The sequence below is a fragment of the Carlito syrichta genome, unplaced genomic scaffold, assembly GCF_000164805.1.
Source record: "Carlito syrichta isolate Samal-C Ts95f unplaced genomic scaffold, Tarsius_syrichta-2.0.1 Scaffold305149, whole genome shotgun sequence".
Taxonomy (NCBI): domain Eukaryota; kingdom Metazoa; phylum Chordata; class Mammalia; order Primates; family Tarsiidae; genus Carlito; species Carlito syrichta.
The window spans coordinates 674,807-698,074 of NW_007249245.1; the positions used below are offsets into that span (position 1 = coordinate 674,807).

The 23,268-nt window shown below is 45.4% G+C and overlaps 1 protein-coding gene across 1 annotated transcript in view; it reads left to right on the forward strand.

Annotated features, from left to right (window-relative positions):
* Nucleotides 1-23,268, forward strand: part of AFF3 (AF4/FMR2 family member 3) — a 478,579-nt gene that overhangs the window by 438,036 nt on the left and 17,275 nt on the right. The window contains exons 16-19 of the mRNA XM_021714010.1: nt 1-614; nt 5,274-5,398; nt 8,546-8,747; nt 11,959-12,083. The exon at nt 1-614 is cut by the window's left edge and continues 23 nt beyond it. Of these exons, the coding sequence (XP_021569685.1) occupies nt 1-614; nt 5,274-5,398; nt 8,546-8,747; nt 11,959-12,083 (1,066 nt within the window). The remainder of the gene's footprint in view (nt 615-5,273; nt 5,399-8,545; nt 8,748-11,958; nt 12,084-23,268) is intronic.

Genomic DNA, 23,268 nt, shown 5'->3' on the forward strand with positions numbered 1-23,268 from the left:
TGGTGGTCCCCCCCGAGCCCACCAAAGCCAGGCCCTGCGGCAACAGCAGAGCGAGCCACCGCAAGGAGCTGCGCTCCTCTGCCACCTGTGAGAAGCGCCGGACGCGGGGGCTGAGCAGGATTGTGCCCAAGTCCAAGGAGTTCATTGAGACAGAGTCATCCTCTTCGTCCTCCTCCTCGGACTCCGACCTGGAGTCCGAGCAGGAGGAGTACCCCCTGTCCAAAGGGCAGCCTGTGGCCGCCTCCTCCGGGGGTGACCAGAGGCTGAAGGAGGCTGCCGGCAGTGTTGGCGGGGGCAGCGGGCCCCGGGCCCCTGTCGGCTCCATCAACGCCAGGACCACCAGCGACATCGCCAAGGAGCTGGAGGAGCAGTTCTACACGCTGGTCCCCTTCGGCCGGAACGAACTCCTCTCCCCCCTGAAGGACAGTGACGAGGTCAGGTCTCTCTGGGTCAAAATTGACCTGGCCCTCCTGTCCAGAATCCCAGAACACCTGCCCCCAGAGCCAGGGGTCTTGAGCGCGCCTGCTGCCAAGGACGCAGAGAACGCCCCACAGAGCCACCCCTCGGACACACCCGCTGAAAAGGCTTTGCCCAAATCCAAGAGGAAACGCAAGGTAGGCCTGGGGCTCATGGGGTGGGGGCGGCAGGGAGGGAAGGGGACCTTCCTTTAAAGTGTGGGCAAGGAGACAGAGTGCACATAGGCTCTGGATTGTAGGTGGCAGGTAGAGATGTCATGTGTCCTTACCTAACAAGCTGTGTGGTACTAATATGTGCCAGATACTGTTTTGAGTACTTGTCACTTTTTTTTTTGAGTTGGAGTCTCACTCTGTCACCCAGACTGGAGTGCAGCCACCGCAGCTTTGACCTGCTGGGCTCCGGTGATCCTTCCACCTCAGCCTTCCAAGTAGCCAGAATTACAGGCGTGCGCTACCACACCCGGATGATTTTTTTTTTTTTTTTGTTTTTTGATTTATTGTAGAGATGAGTTCTCACTGCCCCAGGCGGGTCTCGAACCTGCAGGCTCAGGCAATCCACTCACCTCAGCCTCCCAAAGGCACGGGATTACAGGCTGAGCCACCGAGCCCGGCTAAGCTTGTCACATATTCACTCGGCTAACTCTTTAGAACTTTCCAGTGAGGGAAGTAGAGTATCATTATTATTCCCCTTGTATAGTTACAGATCACTGAGACTTGTCCCTTGCCTGTTGAAATTGTCGTACGGGAGATACTTAGCGAATGTGTGTAGATACAAGCCGGAGGCCTTGTGAGAAAGCCAACATGTGGTGAACCCCATTCTTCGCTGGGAAGGATGGGGTGATAGTGGTAGTGGGATCACTCATCAACCTAAGAAGCCAGTGGCCTCGTGGAAATTAAGGCTGTGACTGGGGCGAACACAAATATGGGAACCCCTAACACCCAGCACCAGCCTGCAGCATGAGGACCAGCAGCTGTGGCTTCTGAGAGTGTTGATCAAGGAGGGCTTCATGGTGGAGAAAGGCTGGAAACAGGGCTCTGGGGAAGAGGGACACTTGATTAGGTAGAGGCTCAGGGATGGAGTCCACCGAGTGATGGACAGGTGAGTCATAGGAGTGAGGAAGGCAGCTCAAGTGAGGGAGAGCTGGAGATGTCTCTGGCAGCAGACACTGTGCGTGCTCAGCCAGTGTTGAAGGTTTAGGGGCAGCCGATTTTGATGATTTGTATCCCTTCCTGTTACTGTATCTTCAAAAGTAATTTAGGCTAGGGACAGTGGCTCCTGCCTGTAATTCTAGGACTTCGGGAGGCTGAGGAAAGAGGATCATTTGAAGCCAGGAGTTTGAGACCATCCTGGGCGACCTAGTGAGACCCCCTTCTGTAACAAAAAAATGATGATGATAATAATTAACCAGGTGTGGTGGTGCATACCTGTAATCCTAGCTATTGAGGAGGCTGAGGCAGGAGGACCGCTTGAGCCCGGGAATTGAAGGCGGCAGTGAGTTATGTTTTGCAACACTGCACTCCAGAGCAAAACTCCATCAAAAAAGAAAGAAAAAAATTGGATCACAGCGAAAAACACAATGGGTACCAAACCTATGGCTGCAATACTCATGGATGGTTCCAAATTTCAAAGTCATTAATAACAAAAGTTATACATCTGTATGTCCCCATGAGGAATGCTGTTATAGAGCACTTCATACGTGTTAAATCATTTAGTCCTTATAACTTTAGGGGGAAAATATTGTTGTCATGCCCATCTTACAGATAACGGGGCTGAGGCTTAGAGAGCCTGAAGTGACTTGCTGAGGTTACAGAGGTCATAAGGGGCAATTCTGGCGTTAGAGCCCCACAATAAGAAGTCAGCCTGAAGTGTGTGAAATATTTTTCCAGTTTTCAAAGGGCAGCCTGGTCTGTGCATAAGAAAGTTAGACTGGACATACTGGTTTTACAGGTGTTTTGAATCCTCGATTGAGAGGAGGACTTAAGAATGAGGCTTGTTGCCTTGTCCTGGCCAGGGTGACCCATGGGGCATGATGCGTCACCAGGGAAATTTATTTGAAAGTACCAAAGAATGCATTTCTTCACATGGTAACATTAAATAACTTATTGTTTTAAAGTAGAATTTGGTCGAGGTTGGTGGCTCAGCCTGTAATCCCATGCCTTGGGAGGCTGAGGTGAGTGGATTGCCTGAGCCCGTGGGTTCGAGACCCGCCCGGGCAACTTGGTGAGACCTCATCTCTACAATAAATCAAAAAAATTAGCTGGGTGTGGTAGCGCGTGCCTGTAGTTCCAGCTACTCGGAAGGCTGAGGCGGAAGGATCGCCGGAGCCCAGCAGGTCGAGGCTGCGGTGGCCTGGAGTGGCCACTGCGCTCCAGTCTGGGTGACGGAGTGAGACTCCAACTCAAAAAAAATAATAATAAAGTAGAATCTGAACCCCTTACGAGAAAGTTCATGAAAAGAAATGTCTTCAAAAGGCAGCTCTTTGTGTTTCCTCTTGGTTATGGAGGCAAAGACTATTTTATAAAGAGACCCCAGCATAGTTTCCATGCAGCACTGACCAGTAACCTGCAGCGAGCCCCCATGGCTGCTCCCCGTTGCCCTGAGAGTGGAAAGTGTGTGGACTTTTTTGACCCGACCTCAGATCCCATCTTTACCACTTGCTTCCATCAGGGCCAGCTTTGTATGGGCCCTGTGCATGTGACTGCACTGGGCTGCAGTCTCACAGGGTCCCTTGGAGTCTTATCTTCAATTCTTCCTTTTATCTTTGAATTTGTGTTTCGGACGTGATGGAGTGTGTGCACGACATGTGGAACTGGGACTCGTGTGCAGTCCCACCTCCTGTCTTTCCCCACAGGCCAAAGTGGACTGCTCTCCAGCCCCTTGGCACCCCAGACCCCATGCGGCCCCCTATCCTGTCTTGATCTAGGGACGACTGCTGCTCTTGCTTCCAAAAGGGGTCCAGGCCCAGGCAAGGTCTTACCCAACCCCCATCCAGTCAGTGAGGTTGCTGTCCGGGGTTGGGGGTGCCCATTTGCTTTGGGTGGTGGGGGAAAGCGGTGGGCTGTAGGAAGGGGAAATGCCCGACTGGACTCAGGCACTGCAAATAGGTCCCATAACTGGCCGAAGGGGAAAGTTGACACGAGTAGGCCATGTGCATGTGCCTAGTCCCAAGGAAGGCCCAGCACCTGAGAGGCTATACCCGCCACCCAGGCATCCCCATTCCCGAAGGAACACACCACCGCCATGACAGGTCAAGAGAGAGAGACTGTGAAAGAAAGGAAAACATCTTCTGTTGGAACATTTTATGACGTCACTCTTTTCCTGCTTTTTGAACAGCAGGTTTATTTTGCACCAAACCCAGAAAATTATGTAGTGGCCCTGACCTCCTGCGTGACCCTAATCAGATGACCTTCCATTCCCTGAACTTCCGTTTCTGTATCTATAAAGTACTGACATCCCTGCAAGGGTGTTGTTGGGTTCACACAATACAATTCAGTAATACATGTTAGCTCGTTTCTCCCTCTTTCCTGCTGCCTTCCTCTAGACACCCAGCCTTACTCATCTTTACCTCGTATTTGGAGCATTAAAACCCCAGTACTGGGTGCTTGAGATGGGACTCCACAGACCTGACTTTTTTTTTTTTTTTTGAGTTGGAGTCTTACTCTGTCGCCCAGACTGGAGTGCGGTGGCCACTCCCGGCCACTGTAGCCTCGACCTGCTGGGCTCCGGCGATCCTTCTGCCTCAGCCTTCCGAGTAGCTGGAGCTACAGGCGCACGCTCCCACGCCCAGCTCATTTTTTGATTTGTTGTAGAGATGAAGTCTCGTCAAGTTGCCCAGGCGGGTCACGAACCCGCGGGCTCAGGCAATCCACTCACCTCGGCCTCCCAAAGTGCTGGGATTATAGGCTGGGCCACTGAGCCCGGCCAGACCTGACTCTTAAACATGCCAAGTGTCCTGGATCCCTGGAGCCAGGGACCGAGAACTCAGAGCTTTGGTTTGTGACCTTTATCGGGGTACTATCACAGTAGGAGCATCTGGGAACCCCTGCAATAGAGGCTGTATGACAAAATTCCAGCTAGTGAGAGCCGGTCAGAGTTTTTCTGTCTTTGGTGCCGGCACTTGTCTCCTGGAAAGTTCCTCAGACAGCCCAGAAAATACCACACATGTTTCCTGCTATCTCACCAAAAATGGTACTGGGTGCATCTGCATTGCACCCTAAACACATCTAAAGTTAAACATGATCATGGCAAGAATCCAACCAAAGTACTGTTTGATAAAAAGGTATTTTAAGGACTCTAAGATGTCATGGGATAGTAATTGTGAACTAGAATTAGAGCACCAAGAAGTAACAGCCTCTGCTTGCAATTCACAAAAGGCAAGAACTTTAAAGCAGAAAGATCCAAGCTTCCCACTGCCCTTACTACTGCATTAATCTTGAGAACACACACTTGCTATACCTTATTCTGACACCAAGAAATGCCAAGATGGTGACACCGAAACTACGGTGGGAATTCAGAACAGGGCTGCTTTGGAGGGCTATATCGTAGGCCTGTTGATGATGGAGTGATTTTTATCATTCAAAATGTCACCTCCCAAATTTTGATCATAGCACCACGCCTTTCCTATCAATCGTTAAAGTGACAGATGTCACTCTTGTTTGTTGAGGAGCTGACAGGGAACCTCCACCAGGGCATGGTGATTGGGTCTCCCAGGAGGACTTGCTCTATGGAAGTCAGTACCTGGGAGCTCGTCACACTTGAAATCCAGAGCTGATTGAATGTTGCTTGTTCCCATGCAGTGTGACCACGACGACGACTGCCGGGAGATCAAGAAGGCTCAGGGAGAGAAAGAGAGCTCTTCGCGACTGTCCACCGCCGCCAATAATACTTTGTCTGCAAACCACTGTAGCATGAACATCAACAGGTATGTGTGTGCATTCCCTCCACAATGGAGGTGAACTGGAGGAATCTCTGGATCTGAAAGTCATATGCTGTCATAGGGAAGACTCATATTTTTTTAAGGACGGTTTTGAGGCTACAGATTTGTTTTCCTCGGCTTAACCGAAGTCTTATGGTTATGGCTAGACAGATGCCTCAAGCCACAGCTCCAGATAGCAGTTCTGCAACCCCCAAGACACACCCTTCACTCCCAAAAACTTAATAACTGAATTTTCAAGACAGTATTTTAATGATAGCCACAAAACCCGTAAGAACAATATGCTGGCCAGGCGCAGTGGCTCAAGCCTATAATCCCAGCACTTTGAGAGGCTGAGGTGAGAGGATTGCCCGAGTCCAGGGGTTCGAGACCAGCCTGGGCAAGTTGGTGAGACCTTGTCTCTATAATACATCAAAAAATAGGCCAGGCATGGTAGCACGTGCCTGTAGTTCCAGCTACTTGGAAGGCTGAGGCAGGTGAATCGCCTGAGCCCAGCAGGTGGTGGTGTGGTGGCCGTGAGCATGCCACTGCACTCCAGCCTGGGTGACAGAATAGACTCTGACTCAAAAAAAAAAAAAAAAAAAGAACAATATGCTTATTACACATATGAAGAAATACACACGTTGAGCCAGATCTCCATGTGATACTCTGAAGCTCTTGGATATAGACTAAAAATCGTGGCATTAGACAGGATCTGTGCTTCCAGGGTTAAACAGCCACCCAGTAGTTCCTCTGGAGGGGTTCCAGATGGACCCACCTCGCACTGAATTCCCTCCATGATAAATGACTCTCCAGCAAGGCAAGGTCCCAGGAATTTATGAGAAGCAAGCAGCTTATCATCAGTCATAGGAGCTCTTTCCATTTTGAAATACCACAGCACAGAAACCACTTTGCCTCTCGGAGACACTCCTCACACTCCCCGACGGTATACATAGAATTTTTAAGGGGAGATGAATGTTTCAGCACCACACATAAAAATGTAAACCGAAAGGTTAGGGAAAGATGGAGAGCAGTGGTAAAACTCAGCAAGAAAATTGGAGAGCTAGCGCGCACACGTGCAGGCCATGCAGGGTCACCTTGGGAAGGAGGGCGAGGGCTCTTCAAGGGCTGAGCAAAAAAGAGAGCCGTACATGCAGACTGGTCCACCCCATAGTCCTCTGTGCAGAGTGGACAGCAGCCCAAAAAATTTAATGGGAAAAATACGGTCCCAGAATATTTTTAAAACGTGTATTAGGGTTTGTATGTGCCTCTTCATTAATGCGTTGAATAACCTTCCTTGACGATCTATAGCTGCCATAATTTCTAAGCAGTGGTGGAAGAAATATTTCAAGATGTCTGCAACAGCAGTAATATGACTTGAAAATACGTACTATTTCTCCTGGCAGCACAATCACAGGTGTTGCTATGATTACTCCTGCTAAGCCCCAACTCTGGTTTCACGCCTTCACTCATAATTGAAGGAAATGTTCTATTTGAGTGAGAGGTTAGGTTCTATTTGAGTGAGAGGAACTTTTTTTTTCATTCAAGTTCATGGATCCCAGGTTAAAAACTCTTGCCCTAGAGACTTAGCTGGCAAAACCCCTAGCTCTGTTATTTATTGATGTTACATAATGACACAATGCATATCAAAGTGCTTAGAGTTCTTTCCGGGGAAGGTGGTCTTTATACCTCTGGAACTGTGATTACTACTAGCAAGCTTTGCCAGCGCAATAAAACAATCCCGGAGATAATGTGATTGCCGATCCCAAAGAGGAACTCCAAAGAAAGTTTCTTTGGTCAGCCCAAATATATAAACTTGCCTCGGTGAAGGAGCAGTCATATGTCCATGACAATATTTAATGTCATAATGTAGTTTGCGATGCATAGTAAAAAAATTACCAAGTATACAAAATTAGAAAGACTTAGAAAAAGGTTTTTTTCACTCAAGAAATAGTTATATTCAGGCTCTTTGCATCATCTTCAACATCCATGTCTTCACCATCCCTAGATGAGCCACTTTTGATTCTCCCAAAGTATCTTTTCATAACACGTCTTCTCACGTCTTTCTAAGCTGTTAGACACACAGTGCTCTTGGAACCAGGAATCTATCACCAGAAAGTCTTTCCCCATGTATATCCATTTGCATAACATTAAGAACCCTGGTTTTGTCATTTATTCTAGAGGTCTGTGTTTGTAATTCCTCCACTGTGGCCACCAACTAAGGAAATTGCTTTTTGAAGTGACTTTAATGACTTGTCTGCAGTGATAACAACACATGTAACTAAGAGAGCCTAACCTTAGGAATAATGACTACGACTGTGTTAGATGGCTTTACTAGTCTTTACCTGATTCTATCAGGTATTACCTCATTATTATCAGGTATTACCTGACAATATTACCTAAATGACCTCTATAAGTATCCTAAATTAACAGTGATTGAGTTTATTTCAGGCTAATGTGTCATCCCTAAATAATACTTTTTTTTTTTAAGTAATAGAGACAACCCTCATGATATAATATACATTGCAAAGACTCAGAAGTGAATCTCTCTTGTCTGGTGGTAATTTTGAAGGTAAAATAAGGAGTGAGGAATCAGAAACTTTAACTTCTAATGACAGTTTTTGTATGCAGTGTTTAAACTGATCTGACCTGATGCCTGGTTAACTCAGAAACTCAACAATTGAAAGTTGGCTTCGCACACTGCAGGTTTTTCTGTGATTCTGTTATTTTCTATATAATTATTAGTACAAGCACAGATGTTAGCAAAAGTCTTATTAGAACTAGTTTATCATTGTAAACTGACTTTCCCATTACTTGCTGCATATGCTTATTAGGAAAATAGTAAGTAGTTTGGTCTTTTGAGGTTCTTGGATGAAAAACTTGGAAAATGAAAGTATTAATATTCTTGTCATTTACTTTGGGCCTATCTCCAGAATTCCTATTCATCCTAATAGGAAGAGTAAAGAAAAAATGAGTGAGATTTTCTTATTGTTTGTTATGGTCCTAATGCCATAAAGTTGTTTTCTGGTATAATAATTCCCAATAAACTTCTTCCTACCAGCGGATCTTAGATGGGAGGTTTGGGTCATATATAAAACATTTAGCTTTCCCTGTGCTGACTCTCTGACATTCCATTACTGTAATTTCCTTTTTCAGTGTGGCAATACCAATAAATAAAAATGAAAAAATGCTCCGGTCGCCCATCTCACCCCTCTCCGATGCATCTAAACACAAATACTCCAGCGAGGACTTAACTTCTTCCAGCCGACCTAACGGCAACAGTTTGTTCACTTCTGCCTCTGCCAACAAAAAGCATAAGGCCGACAACCAGCTGCAGTCTCACACCGGAGACCTCACGGTTCGTTGATCCCCTTCCTCCCCCGATTAAACTCAGAATGAAAGTGAACAGCCCCGTGCTCTGTCTCTAGCCTAATACAGTCTAAACACAGGCTTGAGGTTCCTCGAGAATCAATAAATGCCGCTTCTAGGGAGACCCAGTTCACCCTCCCAACAAAGAGCTGAGGAAACCGAGGGGGGATTCGAAGCCTCTAAGCTGTTGGTTATTTTCCAATTCTGAAAAAAAAAAAAAGACCTCAAAGTAACACCATCCCGGGACAAAGTAAATTAGGAGTTTTGAACCAACCAACCTTTTTATTAGGAAAAATTCCTTACCCCAGGGCAGAGTTAAGTCTGGGATTGAAACTCCTCACCCAAATCAGTGGGGCTCCCCCTCTGCCCTGCCCTTACTGGCGAGCGTAGTGGCCACTGTGGAGGGCCCCTGCCACCACTCCTGTTCCAGCCATCTTCTCGGAGTGATTTTAGCACTCCCCTGGGGAAGAGCAGGGAACTTGGGTTCACAGTCTAGCCTCACATCTTGGCTGCAGGGTGATCGTGGGCCAGTTGCTTAGTCTCTCTGAGCCTGTTTATCAGCAAAATGGTGGTGATGGGACTTAAAAGAGACAATATTACCTAAAGACCCCAACACCTATGGACATCTATGCAACTAACACTGCATGCTAGTTCCACTTCACTGCCATGCCTGTCTCTAACAGCTGGTGGCTCTGGGCCAGTCATCCTCTCAGGGGCATTAATTACTTGCAAACTCTCCCCAGTGAGTTCTCCCAGGTCATGATGGTGTTTATCCAAACCAGCTGGGCTTTCTGAGGCAGGGAGAGAGACCAGACTTGAGAACAGGACTCTGCAAAGAGAGATGGGGGGGTGGTATTTAACACTTTATTCCATTAATTTAAGATTTTTAAAAGTTGATAGAAGTTCCCACAAGAACCTAAATCTTATCACATCCTTGGCAACTTTTTTTTTTTTTGAGTTGGAGTCTCACTCTGTCGCCCAGACTGCAGCCTCGACCAACCCGCTGGGCTCTGGCGATCCTTCCGCCTCAGCCTTCCAAGTAGCCGGAATTACAGGCATGCGCTACCACGCCCAGCTGATTTTTTGATATATTGTGGAGATGAGGTCTCGCTGCCCAGGCGGGTCTCGAACCCGTGGGCTCAGGCTGTCCACTCACCTCAGCCTCCCAAAGGCGCTGGATTACAGGCTGAGCCACCAAGCCTGGCACATCCTCGGGAACTTAACCTACTTTATGAATCCTCACTTGGGAGCAATTATCTTTAATCCCAGACCGAAAGGATCTGGGAGGACTATATTAGAAAAACATGAAATAAAAAGCTACCAAATCAAGTTTCTTAAAAAACAAAAGTTTTCTTTGCCTCTAGATCCTTATATCCCAAGCATCTCTGATGTGCAGAGAATAATAAACCAACTACAGGTTTTATTTAGCCATTCTTTCACCAAAGAGATACTAGTTTAGCAAGTACTTACTATGTGCCAGGCACTGTGCCAAGCATCAGAGATACGCTGGAGATCCAGCAGATTCCATCTGTGCCACATGACACTTACAGTCTAGCTGGAGAGAGCCTTCGATGGAAGCCACACATATTCCTTTAACTGCCAACAGTGGGAGAGCTAAAAAGGAAACGCGCAGAGAACTAGGAACTCTTGTAACAAAGAGGCTTGATCTCATCCTGAGAGCAGTGAGCTTTTTCTGTGAAGCAGGTTTCTCAATGCAATAGACAATTTGGACCGAGTCATTCTTTGTGGTAGATGCTATCCTTTACAATGTGGGACGTTTAGCAGCATCCCGGGCCTCCACCCACGAGATGCTAGTAGCAACTGCTCACAGTGGTGACAACCAAGAATGTCTCCAGATATTGTCAGATTGCCCCTGTTTGAGACCCTGCTGCTGTAAAGGGTCAGACGATAAATAATGTCAGGCTTCGTGGGCTACACAGTCTCCATCACAACTATACCACTCTGCCATTACAGCAGGAAAGCAGCCATTGACAGTAGTTAAATCAGCATGACTTGTTTCCAGTAAAACTTTATTTACAACAAAGGCCAGGCTTGACCCCACAGGTCATAGGTTGCCGACTCCTGATATAAGATCTCAAGTAGCAGTATAGTAAGAGGTAAAGAGCATTACAGGCAGCAGAAACAGCATGTGCAAAGGTCCTAAAAAAATAACTAAAAACTGACCCATGAGTTCGAAGCACAGAGACTACAGGGGAGATTGGCTGCGAGGCCACTTTGCTGATATCGCTCCTTTTATCAAAGGCAGGCAGACACCATTGAAGGGTTTTCAGAAGAGCAGTTTTAAAAACTTAACATCTGGTTTTCCTGGTCATAATAGTAATAGAATCTAGCCCTTAAAATGTTACATGTAAAATCAGTCCGTATTTAAGGAAGCATTTGTATATATACCCAATTTTTACTTCCGAGAAATTCATTTGCATTTCATTACCCAAACCAGTTGCTTTATGATCTGTGTGTTCAGCACACAATAGATGCTATGTAAATATTTGTATTCCTAGTTATTGTGACTTCTAAATTTTTCCACAGATTAATGTGTTCCTCTTTTAAACATGTTTTAACTAATTCCTAGTGCTTCCCTTTGACTTTCTGCTCTTTACAGACAATAATGAGACTTAGTGAATCTGTGGCCTGAAATGACTTATCTTTGGTGAGGGACAGCTGTGGTAAATGGTTCTGAAAACTTGTTTGCTGGACCCTAGAGCCTGGAAATGTGATAGAAATGCAGATTCTCAGACCCCATCCCAGACCTGCTGAATTAGAAACTCTCAGGGTGGTATCCAGAAATATGTGTTTTAACAAGCCCCAGGAGGATTCTGATGGACACTCAGCCACCACTCTAGTGAACTGGGAAAAGTAGGGCCTGAACTTGAACCCCTGGGTCTACTGAGTAGTTTTTGAGTTTAGGCAAGTTTCTTAGCCTCACCCAGCCTCAGTTTCTGGGTCTGTGACAGTGGGCATAAGACTTCCTTTTGATGCTGTCGTGAGAACAGTCGTCAACATATATAAAAGCCCTCAGCTTGAGACCCAGAATGTATGTATTTCTTTATTGAAACAGAATCTCCATCAATTCTAATACAGCACACAGAGATATTTTGTAGAACAAAAGGTATTCTGTGTAACGGGTTCCTCGATCAGCCAGCTGGCCAGTTTCTCAGACTCCTGTGTTGCTTGTTGTTTAGAAAGCAGCTCACAACAATTCCGAAAACGTTCCCCTCCACAAGTCACGGCTACAGACAGAGCCGTGGTCGCCAGGCTCCAACAGCCACAGGGACTGCAAGAGGCAGAAGCTTGTCTTCGATGATATGTAAGTTCCGACTCTTTTGTTTAATATGATGAAGCTGCACAGGTGGAAGGGTTGTGTGTGCCTGCTGTGCAGTGTAGCCATTTTGTCTCATGGGTCTTGGTCATCTAAATATCCCTCTCAAAAGGAACTGGAGTCCTAACTTTGAAAGTACCCTGCGTCCTGCTAAGGTTTTGCATGGACAGGATAACCAGTGCTAATGGGGTTGGCATCTAGGATGTCAGAAAGCAAAGGCAAGAAGCATTCATGAGTCGTACAAAGCACCAGTATTGTGGTTTATTGATGGTTTTATGCCACTAGAAAGAGAAATTGTTTTGTTTTTGTAAATTGTAATAGACAACGGATAACAGTGATTTAGTCCTGAAATCATTTTTCCTCCAAAATGCTATAGTCTTTATAATAGTATAAATCAGCGGTCCCCAACCTTTTTGTTTAGTTTTGTTTTGTTTTTGTTTTTGTTTTTGAGTTGGAGTCTCACTCTGTCGCCCAGACTGGAGCGCAGTGGCCGCTCCCAGCCACCGCAGCCTCGACCTGCTGGGCTCCAGCGATCCTTCCACCTCAGCCTTCCGAGTAGCTGAAATTACAGGTGCACGCTACCACGCCCGGCTGATTTTTTGTTTTATTGTAGAGATGAGGTCTCGCTGCCCAGGCGGGGCTCGAACCTGCGGGCTCAGGCAATCCACTCACCTCAGCCTCCCAAAGGCGCGGGATTACAGCTGAGCCACCGAGCCCGGCTTGTCCCCAATCTTTTTGCCATCAGGGACCAGTTTTGTGGAAGACAATTTTCCACACACTGGGGGCGGGGGAGGGATGGTTTGGGGATGATTCGAGTGCATAACACTTATTGTATACATCTGTTATTATTACACTGTAATATATAATGACATAATTATACAACTCACCATAAAAAAGGCAAAGATGGAAGTGCTAAATAAGATAATGGGTGGGCTACATACGGATTAGGTGCTAGATTCTGACTTGAAACCTGCCACCACTTGCCACTCAAGTGACAGGGTTTTGATATGAGTCTGCAAGCAATTGATATATCATGGTTTCTGTGCAGTTAAACCTCACTGCTAGTGTTAATTTGTATTCACAGCCGCTCCCTAGCACTAGCATCACTGCCTCAGCTCCACCTCAGATCACCAGGCATTAGATTCTCATAAGAAACACATAACCTAGATCCCTCGCTTGTCCAGTTCCCAATAGGGTCTGCACTGCTATGAGAAGCTAATGCCACCTGCTGATCTGACAGGAGATAGAGCTTAGGCAGTAATGCAAGCAGTGGGGAGCAGCCGTAAGTACAAATGAACTTGGCTCACCTCCTGCTGTGCAGCCCCTCCATGGCCCAGAGGTTTGGGACCCCTGGCATAAATGCTTCTTACATGGGAAAAAAATCCTGTCCTCTTTCACTCCGTTCTAGCAATGAAACCCAAGCATAACTTTCATTTCCAGCACCAGTTTAAAAGGTGGAGAAACAAGAGAAGAGGATGGGTAAAAATAACATCCTGGAATGCTCTCGAGAGGCTGAAAATAACAAATAAGAAATGATAAAATGATGCTGAAAGTTATTTAGGCTCTTAGGGAAAAAATATGTGTCAAGGATAAACCTGGAAGGCAGAAGATAGGTTTTTAAGAGTTCAGCTTGAATTCTGTTTTCAACTTTCGCTGTCCAACAAGCATCCAATACATGTGTGTATGAGGTACGAAAATTTTAGTCGTGAGGTAGAGCAACTGCAAAAGTGGGAGCTCCTGCCCTCTGAGGGCTTCTTCCAGTTAAGCTGAGAAGACAGACTGCAAGCTATTAATCCCACTGGAAGTCAGGAAAATAAAATGATTCTAAATGTCTCCCAGTTCCAGCTTCCTTATCAGAAAAAAAAGATAGCAGTGACACATGCCATGGCTCCCTCATGGGGCCTCTCCTAAGATCCAGTTAGATGGCATCTCCCAAGAGGTAGCAGTTAGAGAAAGTAAAGCACCGTGCAAGAGTCATTACTCTCCATCCCTGACCTTCACCCAGAGTATAGACGTCACCTCTGTAGACTTCCCTGGAAAATGAGAATACTAAATTGTAGTCTTCGCATGTTGCTTAAACTTTTGTAAGCTAATTAGGGTGCAGAATTTTGAGCTTGAAAGCCAAGTCCACGTTTTTTGTTTGCTTTGTTTATGGAACACATTCCAAGATAAATTCATTTAGGCAAATTTAAGGACAACCTAAAAGGACATGTCTCTTCCTGTGGCTGCAGCTCTTCCTATAGCTGCAGCTACACCAGACCTCACGCACACTGTCCTCCTGACCTTCACCATCTCCACTGCTTCTCACTTTCTCGACTGCCCTTGCTAAGCAGCCAGAGAAGTGGTGATGAATCCCCAGATGGGACATGTAACGGGAGAACAATAAACTATATTAATCATTTTTTTTTTTTGTATCGGGTCTCTATTGCCCAGGCTGGAGTGCAGTGGTATGTTCACAGCTCACTGCAACCTTTAACTCTTGGTCTCAATCAATCCTTCTGCCTCAGCCTCCCTGGGATCTGAAACTACCGGTGCATTCCATCACACCAGGCTAATTTTTTTTATTTTTTTAGAGACAAGGTCTCGTTATGTTGCCTAGGCTGGTCTTGAACTCCTGGGCTCAAGAAATTCTCCTGCTTCAGTTGCCCAAAGTGCTGGGGTTACAGATGTAAGCCACCATGCCCAACCATAATTAGTGTTCAGTGACATAAATTGATGGTGTGAACTTTGACGATTTGTAAAAACCAGAGGTTAAAATCATGGATAAAGATAACATGGAAATTTGCATTTGGAAATATAACCTAACAACGTGATCAAACAGAAAGAGCATTAGACACCAAGGGCCTCAAAACAGCAAATACTTCCAGTGGATGTTTTTTAAGAGCATAGTATATTCACACACACGTACGTGCACACACATTTAAAATATAAACATGTGAGCCGGGCTCAGTGGCTCAGCCTGTAATCCCGCGCCTTTGGGAGGCTGAGGTGAGTGGATTGCCTGAGCCCGCGGGTTCCAGACCCACCTGGGCAGCGAGACCTCATCTCTACAATAAATTAAAAAAATCAGCTGGGCGTGGTAGCGCATGCCTATAATTCCAGCTACTTGGAAGGCTGAGGCGGAAGGATCGCCAGAGCCCAGCAGGTCGAGGCTGCGGTGGCCGGGAGCGGCCACTGCACTCCAGTGTGGGCGACAGAGTGAGACTCCAACTCAAAAAAAAATTATATATAGACTCCAACTCAAAAAAAAAAATTATATATATATATAATTTTATATATATATATATATATATATATAAACATGTGGAAATTTAAAATGCAGCTTTCCAATGTATGAACCAGAAAGCTAAGTCAGAAACAACAACTAAATGGTTGTATTTGGATCTGCAGGTCCTTGGACTTTTTGCAAGAGTAAATGTTTCTCAGTCTGGTAGTGCTGAAGCTACTATAATTTTGTAACTATCTGTATCTACGAAGAGGCTGTTATCATTTGTTCTTCTCATTAGCAATATGTATAATTTTCCTGGCTGACAACTACAATAAAACTGTTTCTCCTTTTATGGATACAGATATAATCAAATAAAAAAGCACTCTTACATATCCATCATACGGAGAGAGAGATGTCGCATTCCAATTGCCATGTGTCCCCACTGATTTGAAATCCATAACAGTAAAATAAACATGCAACTCAAGCAGCCCTTCAACCAATGAACTAGGAAAGTTGTAGACAGATTCTTCAAGCTTGAAAAGTAAAAATAGACATCACCTCTTCCTTTAAACAATAAAACTAAGCAACCCACAAGAGATTGCTAGGATGCTGCCTGAACGTGTGCAAAATATCTCCCAGGTTCAGTTGGTATGTACTGAGCAATTACTAAGTGCCAAGTAGGGGGGCAAGAGTAAGGCATGACTAATTAATTCTCAGTTCTTCAAGGGAAAAGGAGATACGTGGGTGTCCTTCCTAGGAACGTTTGCTGGGACTACTAAACTTCATTCTCCTCCCCTCCTTCCTCTCTTTCTTCCTTCCTCTACCCCCCTCCCCTCACCTTCCTCCCTTTCCTCCTCCTCCTGCTTCTTCCCTTCCCCCTCCTCCTCTTCCTCTTCCTCTCATTCTCCACCACCATTCCATGCCAACCTCCCCACCATAGGAGAACCTGTGTCACTCTCCTTGACTTCACTGAGTGTCCACAAGCAATAAAATGACCAAAGAGAGGCCTCCGGTAGGAGAAAAGAAAGAACTAGATAATTAGCATCCAAGTAATTTAGAGTTGATGGAAATTCAATGATAGCGATCCAAAAAGTAACAGATGCCACACTGTCATTTAATCAAGGCCGCATCATGTCGCTTTTTTTAAAAAGTAAACTCATCTTTTTGTATTATAAATACTTGTTAATGGTTGAATAAACATGGGATTCAGACAACAGCTTGAATCCAGTGGGGCTCTCAACAACAAGTGTTGGATGAACCCAGCTGAATCAGAAATAACATTCCCAAGGGGCAGTGCCTGGATTTGTTTCTTTTTCTATGAGTATAGAAATCGACACCCAGGCAAATGTAAATTCACAGGCTTCCAAGCCCCTTTTCCTATGTTATTCACCAATTAAACAGGCACCAGTTTGTGCATTTGGGATACAGACACAACTGAAAGAAATAACACTTATTTTTAAAATGCGATTTAGGTCAGCGTGTTCTTCGAAAGTTATCGGCTCAGATCGGTGGCAATGTGACCTCACCTCCTCCCTTGACATTTAGCAAATGTACGACACTCACTATTTGATAGACACAGTATTAAGGTGACACTGGTATGATTACCAAACTTTTATTAAAAAAAAAAAAATGTAAAGACCAGGCGCAGTGGCTCACACCTCTAATCCCAGTACTTTGGGAGGCAGAGGTGAGAGGATTGCCTGAGCCCAGGGGTTCAAGACCAGCCTAGACAACTTGATGAGATCCTATCTCTACAATAAATCAAAACATTAGCCAGACATGGTGGCACACACCTGTAGTTCTAGCTACTTGGAAGGCTGAGACAGAAGAATCACCTGAGCCCAGAAGGTTGAGGCTGTGGTGACTGTGAGCATGCCACTGCACTCCAGCCTGGACAACAGTGAGACTCCACTCAAAAACAAAAAGGAGAGAGAGAGAAAAAAAATCTATAAGAATTTGTGTCAGTGAGTGACAGTACTTGATTGCCTTGAAACTGATCTTATTAGTGCAAAGCCATGAGCTGTAAATTACTTAGTGTCATAATTACTGACGGGGGAATTCTTGGCCAGGGAGAACAGAGAAAACAACTGTGTTGAGTGAAGGCTTCAGTCCAGAAGTCCTGGACAGAGCTGAGTGGTGCAATGCTTGGCAGGGAAGCCAAGCACCCTGTCCCGCCAGCCATTTTGCCATGTAGGGAAGCCAGCAAGCCCTGAATGCCAGAGTTGCCTGCTGCTCCCCGGAAGATGCGTTGCTTCCTGCCCGCATTTCACACGGAAAAGTCAGTCACGATCAGCACGTTCCACCAAACCACCAAACGTCCCATCTGTCCCCATGGCGCCAGTAACAGGAGCCTAGCTACTTAAAACTCCCAACGGTGAAGAAAAACTCCTCCCCCCACCAAGACGCTGAAGGCCATGGCATGTGAAATGTGGCTGGGAGGAAGGAAGAGGGACTTGACATTTGTAATGTAATTATGCACAGCAGTCTCATGGCTAAAAGGATTTTAATTTTATAGAGGTTGGGCGGATTCCCGTATGTAAAAGGTTGGATCTCTGGCAGCATGATTTAGTCAAAGGACATCAATTGAAATCCTTGACTAGCCGAAATTACAGCTAGGCAAGCGCTGCCCCAGCTCCCCTCCTGGGGGCTTGTGGGGGCTTTTGTTCTCCTGAACATCTCCCCTTCCCAGCTAGACCCCACCTTGCTGTTTTCCTGATGAACATTAGTAAGCCTTGATTGTTCTTCATATGGAATTGTTCCCATCATGAACTCCCTGTCGAGAGGCCAGGTCCTTATTCTCTTCTAACCAAAACAAAGAGAGCAAAAGAAAGGGGCAAGCTTTGGGGGTGGAGGGGAGTGGGGGTGTCAAGGACATTCAGACCTCCAGGATTGAAGTCTTAGCTCTTTGCTCATTTTTAGAGTTTTGTGAAATTATCTTACTTTATTTATTTATTAGAGACCAGGTCTCACTCTGCTGCCCAGACTGGAGTTCATAGCTGGAATCATAGCTCACTGCAACCTCAAACTCCTGGGCTCAAGCAATCCTCTACCTCAACCTCCCAATTAGCTAGGATTACAGACACGAGCCACTATATCAGGCTAATGTTTTTCATTTTGGTAAAGACAAGGTCTCATTGTGTTACCCAGGCTGGTCTCGAACTCCTGGGCTCAAGTGATCCTCCCACCTCAGCTTCCCAAAGTGCTGGGATGACAGGCATGAGCCTCTGCACCTGGCCAAATTGTTTTACTTTAAATGTCATGCTCAGAGAACAACCCTCAAATTAGGAATTTCCCATTTCAACAGAAACGTGCTTTTGATTGGATGGCCAAAACCTGCTTTGCTTAGCCTGTGCATCCTGGAAAGCAGACGCTGCTCTGTGTGCACGGCCGGGAGAGATGCAGCTGTCTGCAGGAGTGTGTGACCTGTAAGAAACACAATGAATGACCCACTTGTGCTTCTGAGAAGCCAGGTTTCAGGGACTCTGGGGCCCCAGCCAACATCAAGGTTGTGGAAATAAAAGCCGCATTTGAACCCTTGCTGCCCAAGTGCAGTGTACCTGCTTCCGTGGGGAAGTCTGTGAAGCCAGTGCCAGCATCCCGGAAGCCCTGACTCTGAAATGTCCTCATCCACAGCAATCACTTACTCTTTGTATTAAAAATAATTACTTAACTTCTTACGCATTCTCCTCAGAGCTTGGGCCATAGTAACACCTCTGGGGCTTATCAAATGACAAACTGACATATCGAATAGCAGACGATGAATTCATGTGGTATGCTGTTGCCTGTTTGTCTGATTTGGATTTCAACTTTCCCAAGAAAACCATCCAATTTCTGCCGTGCCGAGGAACCTGTTTGTTCAAACACATTGAGCTCTCATCCCTGCCAGTTTTCACAAAACAGGCTGGCTCTGCTGAGGGGCGGCATTTCAGAAGTAGGAATTGCAGAAAGGAGTCTGCCAACCTCTCCATGGGAGACCATTCAACTCTATCTCAGCCACAAAGGAGAACAAAAAGCAAGGTTGCTTTAATATTCCTGCGCCAGAAGAAATATGGGGGTAGCTCAAACCCTCTTGCTGTTCAGAACCAAGGCTGTGTGTTTGTAGGTGGGGGTGGTGGAGAGGAGAAGAAAGAAAAACATTCTATTTGGATCAAGTACTCAGATTGCTTTTGTTGCAGAGAGCTCTTATTACAAAGATGTATGTGGCTAAGCTCTGGCTTTTAGATCACTAAAGTCTTATTTCTGAAGAGCCCAGATACAGTTAGTTATATTTATGTTATTTAATTGACCTTTTATTTGGTTAGCTCATCTCTCATAAAATACCATCACGGTAAGAAACAATGTGAAGGATTTTGTTACATAAATGAAAACAAAAACTCTAGGTTTTCCATGTTAAAGAATATATATATCAGATGAAAAATCACCTTGAACGTTAAGATAATAAGATTTTGTTTTAGGCCAGGCCCAGTGGCTCATGCCTATAATCTCAGTACTTTGAGAGTCAGAGGTGGAAGAATCAGTTGAGTTCAGGAGTTTGAGACAAGTCTGGGCAGCAGAGTGAGACCTCGCCCCTACAAAAATATTTTAAAAATTAGCTGGATGTAGTGGCACATGCCGCTAGTCCCAGCTACTTGGGAGGCTGACACAATGGGATTGCTTAAAGCTCAGGAGCTGGAGGCTGTGGTGAGCCAATAATCATGCCCCTGCACTCCAGCCCGGGGAACAGAGTGAGACCCTAACTCAAAAAAAAAAAAAAAGATTTTATTTTAGTACCTTTGCCATATTATATTCTGTAAGTGCCACAATGATGACAGCAATTTCACTTTTCCTACTGACTTGTATATTGTCAGAAGGGATGCCTCTGCGACAGTGTGCATTCACTGCAATGCTGGACGCTGGATGATGTCCCATTGGCTTTACAATGATCTGATCTGAAGCCTGGCACTAGAAATCACCTAAAAGGAGAAAATGGGCCAATCATCAGGCAATCTTCAGTGGTTCATAGTGAGCCATCCATTCTATGCAAAGATGAGTGTTCTAACAAATGTGTTCATAAGTGGCCTCCAGATGGTCCCTTTTCTACTAGCATCTCAGGTTACTATTGTAACTGCTGTCATATAGTCAGAAAATCAGGTGTGTTACTTACCCGCATGTACTTTGTGAGAGTTTGTGACTCAGCTTCCACATCAGGTTTAAAAAAAGAGATTTGTGTGCTGCAGATACAAACAATATTGATTAAGGAACGCGTATCAGGAGCTATGAGCCACTGCCATCCATAAGGTAACTTAAAAGGCTAGCAAAAACTAAGATGCCATAGCGTATTGCTGAGAGAATCCTTTAATGATTAAAAAAAATGCATTTGAAATGACAGTCTGTTCGTGGCAAGGTCTACAAAACAGGGCAAGAAAAAAATTGACCAAACTTATGTACTAGAGCGTGGAGCAGATAATGATGTGGAGAATTTCAGGTTGCCATGGAGACACTCTCTGGCTCATTGGCTACAATGCTGCACCCCATCGGAAGGCACCACTCTTCTCTAAGCTCAAAATGAATTCAGTGCCATTCCTTCGATGGGGACTTGTTTGCCTCCTATCATATGCCGGGAAACTACAGGGTGGGGAAGATCAAGGAGGTCGACGGCATGGTCCCTGCTAAAAACGTTACCAGTGAGCAAGTTACACACATGCAGTAGTGGAAGCCCGGTACAGCTCAAAAGGTAATTAAATACCCAGAAGAGTGATATAAACCAGAAGTGCTATGGGAAACCAGGAACGACAGAGATAAGCGTGTACCAAAGTTGCCTGGAAGGCCTTAGGGTAGGAGGCATTCGAGGAATGGAAAACATTTGGCTCAGGGTTAAGGCCCTGAGTAAATGAGCATAGAAGAGTGTTCCAGGCAGGGGAAATGATCAGTGGAACTTCTCAGATGGGGTGGCATGTTATCAAGACAGGGAGGACACCACCCTGACTTTGGAAGTGGGCATTGGTGAATGAGTGATGCAGTTAAAACGGCTGGGCAACACGACTGGGGACCTGAACTGAGAGGTGATCTCATAGGCCCGGGAGATTGATTTTAGGTCCCTGAGCAAGATGATGATGTGTTGAAAGCCATATTTTATAAACATTGGTCAAAGGATAAAGCTCAGGACCGATCAGAGGGGCCACTGTCTGGCTCATTGGCTACGATGCTGCTCCCCATCGGAAGGCCCCACTCTTCTCTGAGCTCAAAATAAATTCAGCGCCATTCAAGGAACCAGAGAGTGACAAAAGCCTAGGCTTAGGTGGTAGATGTGGTCACTGAGGAAAGAGAGGTGTGTTACCAGGAAGCATTTGATAACCGGTGAAGAAATGGATAAAGATACCTGAGCTCCTCTCCTGAACAAATGGACTCCAGGACCCTCCCGCAGCCTGGGAGGCAGATCTGGGCTTGGGCTTGAAGTGAGGTCTGGTCTTCCATGTTGGCATGTGAAGCAAAAGAACAACAACAAAAACAATAATCCAGAGGATTTTAGGGCAGTGAAACTGATCTATATAACACTATAATGGCAGATATATGTCATTATATGTTTGGCCAAAACCGTAGAATGTATAGCGCCAAGAGTGAACGCTGATGTAAGCTGTGGACTTTGGGTAACAATAATGGATGGACATAGGTCCTTGGATTATAAGAAATGCTCCGTTCTGGTTCAGGATGTTGCCAGTAGGGGAGGCTGTGCATGTGTGAGATAGAAGGTTTATGGGAACTTTCTGTGTTTTCTGTTCCATATTGCCATGGACCTAAAACTGCTCCAAAAAGATACTGTTGATTAAAACAAAAAGAAGCAATAACAACAAAAGTAATGTAAATCTCCAGAGCTGGAATCAAAGACGGAGCAGTCAATGACAAACCCTATAAAGGCAGCTGACAAGCCACTCGGTAGAGGAAGCAGGGCATCGAGAGTATGAACCAAAGAAAGTGGAGCTGCCAGGGGCAGGGCCTTCCTGTGAAGGAAATCTCAGGACTCACCACCCAGTGAAAGACCCACCCAGAGGAATGGGGAGTCTCAGCCTGAGTGAGGGAAGAATAGTGAAGGGGTGAGGAACCAAAGGTAGGGACTTGAATGCTACACACTAAGGAAGTTCTGCAACCATGTTCCTCATTTTTTTGTTGGAGAAGTTAACTAGTCCCAGCGTGTTATCACAGTATTGACCTTTTTTTTTTTTGAGTTGGAGTCTCACTTCGTTGCCCAGGTTGGAGTGCAGCGGCATGCTCACGGAACCCTAATGTCAACCTGCCAGGCTCCTGCAATCTTTACACCTCAGCCTTCCAAGTAGCCAGAACTACAGGTGCATGCTACCACGCCCAGCTAATTTTTTATTTATTGTAGAGACTAGGTCTCGCCAAGTTGCCCGGGCTGGTCTCGAACCCGCAGGCTCAGGCAGTCCACTCACCTTGGCCTCCCAAAATGCTGGGATTACAGACTGAGCCACCAAACCTGGCCGGCAATATTTTATAAGGAAGTAAGAGACAGAAAACTAGGTCCTTTTTCCGCTTCAGTGATTTTTGACCCAAAACTCAGTAGTATTTGCTTTGATTCAAGTTTGTTTGTTTGATTGATTAAAATGCAATGTCATTGTCGCAGGAGTCATTGTTTTTCTAAGCATTTTGACCTCTTTGGACAAAGGAATGCTCCAACTCCCTAATATTACAATAAGACAAAAGCCCTTTAGAGTCTGCAGTTACCCTTTAGAAGTAAGGCAGTTCAATAGGTTAAACGGTCCATGATTAATATCACTACTAAAATTGTATCTCTCATTCAGGGAGTCCTGGCTTATATTTGATATCCGTGGATAGGTCAGGTTTATTGATTATATAAAGTTTATGCTGATGGTACCTAAAGGATGTAGTTTGTTGTTTTTTGTTGTTGTTTTTTTTAATCTCTCAGACTAAGCACTTAAAGGTAATGTCTGATGAGGAACTGTGACTTGG